Genomic DNA, 14,178 nt, shown 5'->3' with positions numbered 1-14,178 from the left:
CAGGTCCGAGCCCGCCTACCGAGGTAAGGAGCCCCACGGCCGGGGCTGCCCTCACCGCCCCGCCTGGCTCCGGAGGCCGCGGGGGGAGCGAGAGGCCGGGGCGAGCGCCTTAGGGCTTGAGGCGTCACCCTCCGGTTGGGCTTCTGCGCGTTAGGTTAACGGTATTTCTCTTGTGAGGCCAGATTGTCTGAGGCCGGAGGTGCCTGCGAGGCCCTAGGACGCTCCGGGCAGGTGTCTGGCCTCTTCAGAAGCAGCTGTCGGGCAGCGCCCGGCGGCTCGGGCAGCTGGGCTGAAAAAGCATCGTCTTCTCGGTGGAAGGCAGTGTTGCAGGGAGCCCGAGTCCCAGCCCGCGCTGCTGGCTCTGTGTCTCAGGCTCCGCTGTGCCACTGCGGAAGAACTTGCCTCTTTCAATGCCCCCATACTCTGAGGAGGATCAGAGGGTAACTAATCCGTTGTGTGGGGTGACAATTTTTTACCCGAATGCCATAAAGGAATTGCTTTTCTGAGTTAAAGATGATGCTTTAGCTTCTTGCTTTCACATCCTACTGTATGTGAAACAGTTGTAGTCTGTAGAAACTGTCTAGACTGGCTGTGTGGATGCTTGAACTTGCTTTGGGTGGCAGGATCATCTTATCCCAGCTGCTTCCAGCAAGCCAATCTCATTAGTTCCCTACAGGACTAAGGAAACGGCTCTGAAAAAGATCAACAATATGGTCCTGTGAAGAATGTAAGTCTCTGCAACCAGCAGAAACATAGGAAAGTGTCCTGTTCTGGAATGACTTTCTATGTCGTTTAACATCTTTGTTGAGGACATGGACAGTGGGATTGAGTGTATCCTCAGCAAGTTTATGGGTGATACCAAGCTGTGTGGTGTGTTTGACACTCAAGAGGGAAGGGATGCCATCCAGAGGGACCTTGGCAGGCTGGAGAGGTGGGCCAGTGCCAACCTCATGAAGTTCAACAAGGCCAAGTGCAGGGTCCTGCACCTGGGTTGGCACAACCCCAGGCACGAATACAGGCTGGGGGGAGAATGGCTAGAGAGCAGTCCTGAGGAGAAGGACTTGAGGGTGACAGTAGATGAGAAGCTTGACATGACCTGCCAGTGTGAGCTGGAGCCTAGAGAGCAACTGCATCCTGGGCTGTATCAAAAGAAGTGTGGCCAGCAGGGCCAGGGAGGTGATTCTGCCCCTCTACTCTGCTCTGGTGAGAGCCTACCTGGAGTGCTGTGCACAGTTCTGGCGTCCTCAGCACAAGAAAGATACAGACCTGTTGGAGAGGGTCAGGCCACCAAGATGATCAAAGGGCTGGAGCTATGAATACAAGCTAAGAAAATTGGGTCTGTCCAGCCTACAGAAGAGAAGGCTCTGGGGAGACCTTAGAGCAGCCTTCTAGTACCTGAAGTGAGCCTACAGGAAAGCTCAGGAAGGGCTTTTCACCAGAGAAGATAGTGATAGGACAAGGGATGATGGTTTTAAACTGAGAGAGGGGAGATTTAGGTTAGATATTAAGAGGAAATTCTTCACTATAAGGGTGGTGAGGAACTGGAATGGGTTGCCTAGGGAGGTTGCTGATGGTCCATCCCTGGAGGTTTTTAATGCCAGGTTGGATGAGGTTTTGTGCAACCTGGTCTGGAGGTAGGGTTCCCTGCTCATGGCAGGAGAGTTGGAACTAGATAATCTTTAAGGTCCCTTCCAACCTTAATGATTCAGTGATTCTATTAAGACAGTGACAGCTGGTTTAAGACCTTTTCAGGATCACTTTGTGCTGATATTAACACACCCATTAGTACAACATTTGTGCAGATGCCCAGGTGGCAACTGAAGAGAAACAAATGATTTTACAAATGGTCAGTTGAGTTCACATGCATGATGTTTTTCATGTGTGCTATACTTAAGTTGCTACTGTCATAACTGAAATATGTGCTTGCTGAAAGTGTAATAAGTTCTGTTTTTTTTTAACTCCCTAGAACAAAGAAGACAGAAAGTTGAAGAATATCTGTCAAGAAAAAAGACCTTTTCTGGTGTGCCCATTCAAGAAAACCAGACATCAATCAGGTAGTATTTTGCTATGGCTTGCATTCCCTTTGAAAGGTCCATGGTAGGTGGGAAAGATATAGATAGCAGTTCTTACAGAGAACCTCAACCAAAAGCTGAAACCATGGAATGAAACTGGTGACCAGGTGAATTTCCTAAAGTTCTTCATTGTCAGCAAATACCATAAGTTACCGTTAACCAATTGCATGATAGATGCAATTAATGAAGTATATTGTTTGCTTCTCTAAAGACTGAGACAGGACAGGATACCTTAATTGTGTTTCTGTAGTTACTAATTCATGATTTTCTGCTAAAAGCAAATATGCTGTGATAAAACCCAGCCAATGTGATGGCCAGCAGGTAGGCATACTGTTCTGCAAAGAGAATGTGGGCACCTGTCACCAATTAGTAGTGCTACTTTTTATTGACTTGAATTTAAATCTTCTTGCTGTTGTCTAAGATCTGGAAATTTAGTATGAAATGCAGTAAGCAACAGAATTTTCTCTAGAGAAGACAGTGGTGTGAAGAAGTATAGAGAGTTTTAGCTCTAATGTTAGCTTATGGTGTTGCAATGTTTTTGCTAACAATGAATTTCAGTCTGAAATTTGTTCCCATCTAAATGGGAAGGCTTGCCATTTTGTGTACTCAAAAGAGGCGTGGTCCTGCGTTCAAAAACACAGAACTATTTTGGTAGCAGAAATCTAACCGAAAAATTACTTTTGAATGTAAAATGCACATAAATGACAAGGATAAATATAATCTGTCAAAGACTTGCTCTGTGTAGTAGGAAAAGACCTGTGCTTTCATGTTGTAGAAAGCTATCTTGTGTTAGAGAATCAGTGTCAATTAGGTTCATTGTAGCAAAACTCTTAATTTAGCTTTAGTTTTCCCTACTTTCAGCTTCCTCTCTGGCTACTAATTTCCAGGGCTTTTCATAGTCTTCAGTTAAGTCATTGTTTAGAGCCATCATGTATGTCAGGCTGACAAATGCTTTGATTTTGCAGATATTTCTCTTTTGAGAACTGTTCCATACTGTTGACTACATGAAAGAAGGTTGTCGTGAGTTGAGTGTTGGTGTCTTCTCCCACGTAACAAGCAATAGGATGAGAGGATGTCCTCAAGTTGCACCAGGGGAGGTTTAGATTGGATATGTCTTCACAGAAAGAGTTGTCAGGGACTGGAACAGATTGTCCAGGGGAGTGGTTGAGTCACCACCCCTGGAGGTAATTAAAAGATGCATAGACATGGTGCTTAGGGACATGGTTTAAGTAGTGGACTTGGCAGTGCTATGTTAACAGTTGTATTCAATTATCTTAAAGATCTTTCCAACCTAAATGATTCTATGACTTCTGATCTTAACATTAGTTCTCTATCATAGGTGACATGAAGGTAATAGCATGATGCAGACTGCTTTCTCCAGCATTTTAATGTTGCTAATTATCTTTATCTTTTACTAATGTACCTTTATTTTCAGCTGAGCTTCCAGTAGATCATTTGATGCAAAGATATCATTTGCCAACTGAAATGTTAATTTTCAGTCACATGCAACAGTGCTACATGATTCATATAATCCACCATAAAGCATTTGGGGAATACTTTGGATTTTGTAACTTTAAACTGGGATGTTTTTCTTCTGAGCTGTCACTACATTTTCATAGTTGCTAAGAAACAATACTGGTCTTGGCGGTTTTGTTACTGGGTAGTCTGATGCCAGCTCTGGTGACTGACAGCAGGTTTTGGAACCTGTCAGTGAGGTAGGAATGATATACCCTTGTTCAGGCTTGCCTTAAATGGCCTGGTCTCTAATGGTGGAAGTAGCTGAACTTCAGCTCCCTGTGCTGCTCCTTCTTCCCCCTCAACTGCAGTGTTTAGAAGCTTGACCTTCTGTAGCTGATGTATCAGGCCAGACAGGTTGGTGTTTCATCCTTAAACATGAGAATGGCACCTGCAGTAAGCATGTTCTCGTTTCTCCCCCTCTCTTAATCAGCTCTTTGTGGCGCAAGAGCAGTGTTTTGCAGTCTGGTCCCTGATCAATCAGTCATTGCTTAGCCCTTTTTTTTTTTTTTCCTGAAGTAAGAGTACAAGCTGAATAGAAAAGAACTCAGCCTGCACACTGTCACCTAGATCATATGAACTTAGTCTTAAAATACGTTCCTTTTTGTTGCAACATGATTTAATGTCTTTTTTTTTTTTTCAAGCAGTAGCAGAACTAGGAGTGCAACTAGCAGTAAACTGCAAGACAAAATACAGCTCTCAGCATCTCCAGAGCCAAAAATGGTAAGTTTTTGACTGATAACTCTAATGCTCATAGCACTGTTTCTGTGGCTGCAACATTCCACTCACTTAAGCTGTAATTAATTTATACAACCTCCAGAGCATGAGAAGTTTTCAGGTGCAGAGGTACAGTTGCTAAAGCTTTACTCAGTGGCTGCTTATTGTGTGTATTTTGGAGAACTGTTGCATTACTGTATGCAATACATCATATTGATATTCAGTTTGCACCTGACTTGAGAGCAGCTTAAAGAGGATATCACTATTGCTCAAATAATGATTAAATTTTAACAACTTTTCTTGAAACTCTCAGAACTTTTTGGATATATTTTCAGTTTTCGGGGAAGTTATTTAAAATCTGAGCAAGGCTTTCTGCCAGAGTAGAGAATTATTTATTGCTTGGAAGAAAAACAACTAACAAAACTCAATGTGTGTGGTTTTTCACTTGTGATGATGGCAAATCTAATGTAGTAGGAAGTAGATGCTAAAACTTAATCAAGAGTTCAAGGGTGTATTTCACTATATCATTTTGTGTCACTTTTCCAGAATTAAGATGCATATTGTTCTACTGCTTAGAAATAATAAAATACAGGTTTTTGTCCAGACATGTTGTAAGGGAAAGGTGAGGAAAAAACACAAAACCTGCATTCATGTTAGATGATTTTAAGATTTGGCTTCAAAAGATTTGAGAGACTTGGTGTTATCTGAGGAGGAAAGCAAAATCTTAGAAATTCAAAACTGAGTGTTAAGAAGAAAAAATTCAAAACTGAGAAGAAAGTTTTTAGAAATTTCCTGAAGGGAGATAATTTGCTGTGTGTTAATGTATCATGTGATTTTTACATTTGAGTTAAACTGCATAGCTTCCTTAAATAGAAGCCCCTTCACTCAAGCTCTAGTTACTGACTTTGTCAAATCTGACTTCTAAGCCAGAATGACAGACCAGGAAGTAAGACACAGTGCAGTTTTCTTACAATTCAAGGGCATGTTCAAGGGGAAGAATATCAGCTTCTGCAGGGTTCCATGTGCCATTCACGTGTTGTGTTTTTTTTTCCTTGCCTTTCGTTCTTTCAGTCTTCCATAAGCTGCTACTTGGACAATGCTGAATTAATTGCTGTAGGGCATCATCTTTGGAGGAAAGGACTTAGTCCCCATTCTCATGGCCTCTGGGCTAGGGTTATGCTGACAGCATATGGTTGAGAGTTTCAGGGACTAGTAAGGCCATATAAAACTCATGTGTCTAATTATACCATCCTACCGCTCAGAAGCAAGAAAAATTCTCCCTTTTCTGGTAATATATCCTAATGCCCTAGTTAAAGGCTTTACTTGCTACCTGGTGTTAGTAGGTTATCCACACTAAGTGGAGGAATAGTAATGCCATTAAGTGATGATGTATGCAAGTTGAGATACTACTTGTGACTATATACAGCCTAAAACAAGTTTCTACTTGATGACTCTTCTTAAAAGATAATTTTGGCAGTTAGAAGCCAGCAGTTGGTTTGAGAATTTTGCCTCTGTAAGAAGAGTGTAGGCCTCAAGTTAGGCCTTCTTACTTCCAAGGCAGAATTTAAATAATCTTTTTTTGACTTTTTTTAATGTGAATTCTGCAAGTATTCTACTCAGTATAAATAAACTACTTTTGTAGAAGCTTTTAAAGTGGCACTAACTGTTAATCCCTTTAGTCCTGTAGAGGAGTGAAAGCCTCTTTGGAAACATGTAACTTGCACTGTGGGTGTACTTCTGACATATCCATGAATATGCTTTTGATTTCAGGAAAATAAAGAGAATGCTAATAAACTGTCATGGGATCAATCAAGCGAAACCGCAGAAAAAAACATTATTTTCAACTCTTCCACCATCACACTGACAAATTCTGTACCAGGCACCAACTATAGTACTGAAGATCATGAAGCCACTGACATAAAATCTCAGCATATGTCACTCAGCAAGTCCTTCTTGCAAGTAAAACGCAGAAAAGAGAAGCAACTGATTGCAGAAAAACAAAATTCAACTGTCAGCCTTCCAAAGAAACCAGTGCTTGGTACATACCGTGGCAAAGTTATCCAATCCAAGATAAACTCCTTCCGAAAGACACCAAAAAGTGAGGTGGAAGAGAGTTCTTTGCCAGACAAGAAGCTCCTTCCTTCTGCTGCCAAACGAGCAGCAAGTTCTTTGTCCACGGACAGCTCTGGTATAGTTCTGAAGACCATGAAAATCACAAACCACCGGAATTCTGTAAAACCAAATGGTATCCTCCCACTCCAGGGTGAACCAACTGACAAAGCTGCTATTAACTCACAGTCTCATCTGAAGAAACAGCAACTGACATCTGCTGTAGCACTAAAGAAAGTAACAATCCAAAAAAGGGTGGGTGGATGGGGACCACAGCCAACGAAGGCTGCTTCTAACATTTCTGACCGCAGAGTACTAGGAGTGAAGAAATGTACAGATGCAAGACCAGGAGCTTCAGCAAAAACAATTTCTGTTGATCCTGCTACAAAGTTGGGACAGAATTCTAAAACTAATGGCAACAGAAAATCTGTTCTGCCAAAAGAGTCAGCGGAAGAGAGAAGGTAACTGAACCACTCAGTTAATGAGTAGCTTGATCATGGGAGGTATTTAGACTTTCTTTCCAACAATACCTATTCTGTTCTATTTCTTGACATATATGCACTGAAAAATAAGATATTTGAGTGTCTGACTTAATGCCTAAGGGCAGCAGACTAAAACTGTAGACTTAATACTGAGAAATCAGAATTCAGACTAATTGCACCAGCTCTTCAGGCTTATGGCTTGTCCTGTGCAGTTACAAACATAAACTGTATATTGCTCAAGCTCTTTGTTTTTTAGGCTACGTGTTGTGACAACTTTAAGCATGACAGATCAACCTGTAAGTGAATTGCACATGGATGCCACTCCTTTAAAAAAAAAAAGTAAAGCAATGTTATTAACCATAATTATTTATTAGTCACAGCAATCAAAGCTACATTTTGACTGGTCACAGGAGGGCCTGACAGAATATGGATGCTAACATTAAATATCCAGTGTGTTAATTTGTAAACCTTCCATATTGTCATGGTGGCAGTAATGCTGCTAAACAGCTTTTTCAATACATTCATTAGAGATAACCTTTTGGGTTGATACATCGGGCACAATTTCTTTACAATATTTCTTGATTATTATTTTTTTCCTAAGCACAACAATGAAGATTTACATTAGGCTGATTAAAAATAATTGGGATTTTATTAAACACAAATTGGAAAAATTCTTTAATTACTTTGGATTGTTAAATTTGTCACCTAATGTCTCTCCTCCACTACTTCAAATTTGATCAAGAAACATTTGTCTTAGTTCTCATACAGAATCTAATTCTGGACCTATTAAAGAATATAGCTAAAGTTAAGAGAGGATCCTGACAGTATTGTATGGTTACCAAAATTTATATCAAGAGATTCAAGTGCAGTTCTTTGCCATCACATTATTGCTTTATATTCGTCCACCAAAGAGGACATTTTACACATTTTATACGGGTAAAATACAGCATATATTTGGAAGCCTAAACTTCCTGAGTTGTACAGTTACAGCTTGTAACTTGCTGAGCTGTGACTAGTCAAGTGGTGATGGTACAGAACTTTCAGTCAGAGTGTTTCCGTATTTCTTAATACCAATGTGGAGCATTTCTCTCACTCATGAGAAGAGAGAAGTTAGAATTTATGTTTAAAGCTGCAGAGCAGTTAAGTAGTGCAGCAGCAAAGCAGAAAATTTCCAGACTCAAGTCATCACACACGGTATTACTTCAATGTCTTGATGCAGTGCTTCAGAAAAATAGAAATCTGGAATAGAAGAGGATAGATCGTATTAGTTGTTTCCTTGCTAATGCCTTTTCTTGACTATGGTTTCAAAACTCTTGAGAAGCAAAGATCACACTAGTTTCCTTGAGAGTGTGAGCTTTTCGTTTGTGAGGAATCTTTGCTTGCTATCCATACTTAATTCTCCCTTCCAGCTGTACCTTTGGGCCAGCCTGAGTTTCTTTATCGTTGTTTATGTGCTTTGTTGATGTTTTCCCATCTCGCTGTTTGACAAAGCTGTACATATACATACATACAACAACCCCCTGCAAAACTACAGGCTTGGGGAAGAGTAGCTTGAAAGCTGCCTGGCAGAAAAGGACTTGACAATTCCATGATTCTAGACTCAAAGCAAACAGTGATATGCATAGTTCTGAAATTTCCATGCAGGGCTAAAAGGCAGCTGTATTCCTTTTAGGATTAAAGGGAGAAGACTCAAGGACTATCTGGCAAGTACATCTTTGTATGACTTACCCTAGTTACTGTCAGTCAATGTAAAAAATGATAAAACATCTGTTGCTACAGCTAATAATATTCTTATATACAGAGCTCGCTTGGATGAATGGAGGGCATCGAGAGGAAAAGTTATGAGGAGACCTCCTATATCTGCACTTCTGGGACCCCACTCTAAAAGTGAAGAACAAGAATTCTCCTCTGGGGATTCTCTAGAGCGTGTATTACGTAATGAAAAGGTCAACAAGACTCTTGAAGAATGTCTGCAGTTAACTGAACAGGTATTCAGTCCTTCGCCTGTCATGTTCTAACCATATAGGTCCCTGTAACATGCAAGTTCTACAGGTGTGCTGGATCTGTGAATTTGATGCTAATCTGAGGACTAATTGCTCCCCAATTAAGCAATATCATAGCTTTTTGCCAACACCTGAAGAAGTAAGTTCTTAAGTTTCACTTACTGGACTAACCAATGAGATTAGGCAATAATGGTAATGTAATAAAGTAGAAAAGCTATAATGTAATGGGAGTAACTATGAGGTAATTCATCTTAAGTTCAAGTCTCATCCTGGAGAAGAAGGCTCCAGGGAGACCTTTCAGTGGCCTTCCGGTATCTGAAGGGTCTACAAGAAAGCTTGGGAGGGACTTTTTACAATGGCTTTATAGCAAGAGGACAAGGGATAATGGCTTAAAACTGGAAGAGAGGAGATTTGGGTTAGACATTATGAAGAAATTACTCAGTGTGAGGGTGGTAAGACATTGGAACAGGTTGCCCAGGGAAGCTGTGGAAGCCCCAGCCCTGGATGTTTTCAAGGCCAGGCTTGATGGGTCTTGGAGCAACCTGATCTAGCGGAAGGTGTCTGGACCAGTGCAGGTGGGTTGGAACTAGATGATCTTAAAGGTCTCTTCCAACTCAAACCATTCTATGATTCTCTGATTCTAAGATAGAACTCTGCATTTAAATCTCTGCTCATGTGTTGACTTTAGGGATGTCAAGGTGATGAAATACGTGCGAAGTTGGAAGATCTGACACAGGGCATTCCTGGGGAAAAAAAGCTTGCAAAATATTGGATCTGTTGTATGCGTCTTGAACAGATGGGCCCTGTTGAAAAGATAATTGCTGTCTTTGAGGAGGCCATTTTGGAAGGAGCAATGGTGAGCAGTTTGTCTTGAAGTGTGTGAGATTAACAAATATAAATGCACGAGAGTATGGTATACAAAATACAACTGCTTCTGATTTTAATAAATCCTTTTGTAGTAGGAGAGCCATATGACCTACTTAAACATAAAAAAAATTTGGTTTACTCTGTAAACACTCTAGATCCTTACTACTTTTAAGATGAAATGTTTAGGATCATCAAAATACCGTATGATGTTCCTCCAAGAAGAAATTAAGGACTGAGATTTCTAGTATCACTAGAAACCCAAAACAGAATTTAGTTTTATGTTTAGTGATGGACATAATTCTTGAGCTTTACTCTCAGTAAGATTTCAGGGCCTCTTCTCCTAAATAAATAATGACAGAGCTAGAGGAAATGGCCTGAAGTTGTGCTGGCTGAGATTTAGACTAGATACTAGGGAAGAATTTCTTTACCAAAAGAGTAGTTAGGGAATGGAATGGGCTGCCCAGGGAGGTGGTTAAGTCACCATCCCTGGAGGTATTAAAAAACTGCATAGACGTGACTCTTCAGGACATGATCTAGTGGACATGATGGTTTTTTCTGTTTTGATAGTTGGGCTGTGACCTTAGAGGTCTTTTCCAATCATGACAATTCTGTGATTTTGTGAAATACAACCTTAGTGCACCAAATACAGAAATACAGGATTCATGTGTGTCCTGACTTGCGTGTGAACAGGATTAAATAAAGGGTTTGTAACATGAGCATCATGTGATCTATATCACTTTCCCTGTAACTGTTATACCAAGTAAGTTGAAATGTTTATTCATTTTGGAATTGTTTTTCTAAAACAATGCAACTTTTATTCCAGCCTAAAGATGAACTACGACATGCACTAATAGATAGCATGAAAAATAATGAAAGCCTTTTCAGGTCTGAGGATGGTAAGTCAATATTCTAGTTAAACATCTGGCTTAACAGGCAACACAAGCTGTCTAAACTGTTTGTATCTATATTAATTTTTATTTTATGGAAGCTTCTGTGATCATTTTGTACTCAGCTGTCTTTGAAAACAACCTTGACTAATATTTTTCAATTGTGGGCATGTTAAAATGAGTAGTAGAGATGCTTTTATATTCAAACGTTCTACTTAAACGTTCTACTTAAATTCTATCAGAGCAATGTCGTTCAGCTATTTTACCTGGTAATCAAAAAGCTAAAAATCAGTTGCACCTTTGACACACAAACTACTTCATTAGCAGATGCATGTTATGGCACAGTGTCATTTAAAGGCAGTAAATATTTCAACGTTGGAGGCAAACTAGCCATATACATTCCCCATTCAATATAATGTAACCTGCCAAGTATTTAATCCCAGAAACTGACTAAAGTACTTTCTCAGAGCTGCTGTGCTTGAGAAGGAACAGAATGACTTCTCAGGATGTTCTAAGCCTGATTTTTCAGGTTGCAGGTGACTAAAACTAGTAATTTAAATTGCTAAGACTCAAGCTCAATACATACTTAAATTTCATTCTCATGTAAAGCTTTAAGATTTCAGAGATCTATCTAACATCTCTTTAATTATAACTAATTACAATTGTACTTTTTTCAATATTAATATTTTAGGGGGAACTGTAATACAAACTAATTTAAGTGATGCAGTGAAAGTCAGCAAGGAACCAAATTCACCTGTAGAGCAGGCTGGGGAGGCTTCCAAGGATCTCGGCTCTGATGACCAAAAAGCAGAAAGTGATGACATAAAGGTAGAGACTAACAGTGAAGTGATCAAAAAAGAAGAAACTGATTTAGATTTGAAACCAAGAGAAGAGATCTTGCCAAAAAAGAAGAAAAAGAACAAGACTAAAGAATCTAAGAAAAAGAAAGGAAAAAGTGGAACAGAAGAGCTGAATGAGGATGGGGTAAAAGATGCAGTCCAAGCAGTTAATTCTCTTGAGAAGGAGGATGACACATCTTATTTAATGAGACACAATCCACCTACCACACCATACTTGGAGAGGTAAGATGGGAAGTTTGCAGTGTCTGCAGTAACAGTCATGTTTGTGTCCTGTTAAAACAAGGAGGCACTGCACTTGTGCACACCTAGTTAAAAGCTCTCAAACACTTAGTTTTTTAGGATTGCTTAGGTAGTAATCTCAGGTCAAAACAACTAACATTTAAATTATTTTTTTTGTCATAAAGTTTCTTTGAAGAAACCACTAGGCCTCCTTAGAAGAAAGAGCAGTTTCCCCTTGATGGAATGGAGGGGACTTAATCTTTGGTAACTCTTCTCAGGAGGTTCTCCAGGTTAAAATATTTTGTCCAAGAAGAGTTGTACATCTGGTTTTAACTGTATGAATGGGAAAGGGCCAGTTTCCCATTTCCTTTGGCTATGGGACTAGTAAAGAGGTGAATAGGAATCATGACTTGCTGTTTCTTCTAGATGCTACAGAGGTAATCTGTAAGATGGTGTGCCTATTTTTAGTGGTGTGCTTTTTTTCTTTTCTGAAGTGTGAAGATGCAACATGAGGCAAATTACTCCAGTGCTAAAGGCCTGAAAATTGTAACTCCCTTGCGATATTCTCAACGCATTCGGGAGAAGATGTGTAAGCCGTCTGACGCTGTTAAAGATCACGATCCATGTGTCTTGTCATGGGAACAGCTGGGAGATCTGGAATCACAAGACACTGCATTTATCCACAAAGAGAGCAATGCACTCAAAGAAACAAGTGCTGAAGTAGAAGAGTAAAAATAGCATTAATGCTGCATGTGGCTAAAAATTGGGTCCTTCTAAGGAGGGTTGGGGTTGTTTGTTTTTAGCAACTTTTAAGAGAGGAGCTATCTAAAACTTGCATGGATGGCTTAAGATCTATGCCTGAGTCGCTAAACTTTTGAATTTATAAGTTTCTACCTTTTCAAAATTGTGGTATATCTGATCTGTTTTAGTTCTTATAAGCAGTGTCTTCATGTTCAAAATTATTCATTAAATACTGAATTAAGCACTAGTTTTCATATTTCATATAACACTTTGTATTGTATTGCTAATATCGACTGTTTTCCTGCTGCAATTCCTATAAATTCTTCAGAATTGCACAATCTGACTTTCAGTTTAAAAACCAAAATTAACATAGGCACTCCAGTAGGACAGTGTCTACTGTAGCATCCTTTACTTTTGAAAACGGAAATCAGCTAGCAAGGTGTATATTAGGTTTAAACTGCTGTATCCAGTTTTAGGCGGTATTTCTACAAAACTGAGTTTAATCCCTTTACTTGATCACTAATAATTCTGATAACTAATCTCCTTTAGATAAGGTCTGATACACTAAGCATTATGTGACTGTTGTCATTTTGGTTTGCATTAGTCTGTAATACGGTAGACTTATTAAACTAATAAACTGAGTTGTGTTTGTTCTTGATTTATGGGCTTTAGCCTGGGACCTAATTGTAGAACATCACTTGAAACTGGAATTCTGAAAATTATTTTAATCTGTTATTAGAAATGAATTATCAAAGCAGAACATTGTGAAACTTTTCACATTCAGCAGAGGATGTTCCTGTATCTTCAGTATGCGGAGTTTAAATGAACTGTAACTTAAACCTTAGTTGAGAACTCAGATTTCAGTGCTAAGCAGACCTCAGTCCTTATCGCTAGCTAAAATCTTCTGTTTGCAGAAGAAACACACTCTTTGCATCTAACAAGAGACCAAACTTCAAGTATACAGTTGCATTACGTTTTCTTCAGACTCTCCACACACGCACCCCTTCAGTAACTGATGAGGAAGTCCAGGCATCTATTTGTAGTACTACAAGGCCACAGGATGAAACACATCTCAGTCAGAACATGGTCTGTGCGGGTGCTTCTGATGCTCTCTGGTGGAGGATTTAACTCTGCTCCATCTTGTGGTTGTGCTGACATTGTGTTCTGCTCTGTCATGAGCAGTGATTGGGTCTGTGTGAATTCAGGCTCAGGGGCATTGTTTTGATTTATTTTTTTTAACCTGGATTTTTTTTTCCAGCCTGGAGAAAAAAATAAATGAAAATAATTATGCCAACATACCTGCCCCAGTGTTTCATGCTTTGCAAGCAGCTTTAGCTGTTTTTGTCTCTCTTGAGCCATTTCCTTATCTTTTGTTATAGAGTATCCTGTAGTTAAAGTTTTACCTACTCTTCCTTACCTACCCATTACATTTCCATAGATAAAAAGAAATAAAGTACAATTCATGGGATCCGAGGCGTCGTTAGTTTCAGTCACTGGTGCTACACCGATACAAGTTATTGCTGGAGAAACCAATCGCGACACTGTTCCCAGGGATTTGCACCGTAGCTTTGGTGCAACGTGGACTCTTAAGGAAGCTCGGGGTATAAGCTACACGGGCACGTTCCGAGGGTCACCCGCAGCAGGGCCAGGCTGTGCCCGCGCCCACCGCGGCCCCAGGGGCCGGGCGGGAACGGGGGGCACGGGCG

At 40.1% G+C, this 14,178-nt stretch overlaps 1 protein-coding gene across 1 annotated transcript in view; it reads left to right on the top strand.

The window, feature by feature from the left end:
* Nucleotides 1-12,463, top strand: part of CKAP2 (cytoskeleton associated protein 2) — a 13,186-nt gene extending 723 nt beyond the window's left edge. Inside the window, exons 2-10 of the mRNA XM_009998355.1 lie at nt 4-23; nt 1,967-2,054; nt 4,235-4,310; nt 6,075-6,874; nt 8,697-8,883; nt 9,587-9,754; nt 10,589-10,661; nt 11,344-11,734; nt 12,226-12,463. Of these exons, the coding sequence (XP_009996657.1) occupies nt 4-23; nt 1,967-2,054; nt 4,235-4,310; nt 6,075-6,874; nt 8,697-8,883; nt 9,587-9,754; nt 10,589-10,661; nt 11,344-11,734; nt 12,226-12,463 (2,041 nt within the window). The remainder of the gene's footprint in view (nt 1-3; nt 24-1,966; nt 2,055-4,234; nt 4,311-6,074; nt 6,875-8,696; nt 8,884-9,586; nt 9,755-10,588; nt 10,662-11,343; nt 11,735-12,225) is intronic.
* Nucleotides 12,464-14,178: the final 1,715 nt, after the last annotated feature.

Source organism: Chaetura pelagica, unplaced genomic scaffold (assembly GCF_000747805.2).
Source record: "Chaetura pelagica isolate M959 unplaced genomic scaffold, ChaPel_1.0 scaffold105, whole genome shotgun sequence".
Lineage (NCBI taxonomy): Eukaryota > Metazoa > Chordata > Aves > Apodiformes > Apodidae > Chaetura > Chaetura pelagica.
Note: the sequence above shows the minus strand (reverse complement) of the source record. Positions and strands in the feature narration are given on the sequence as shown.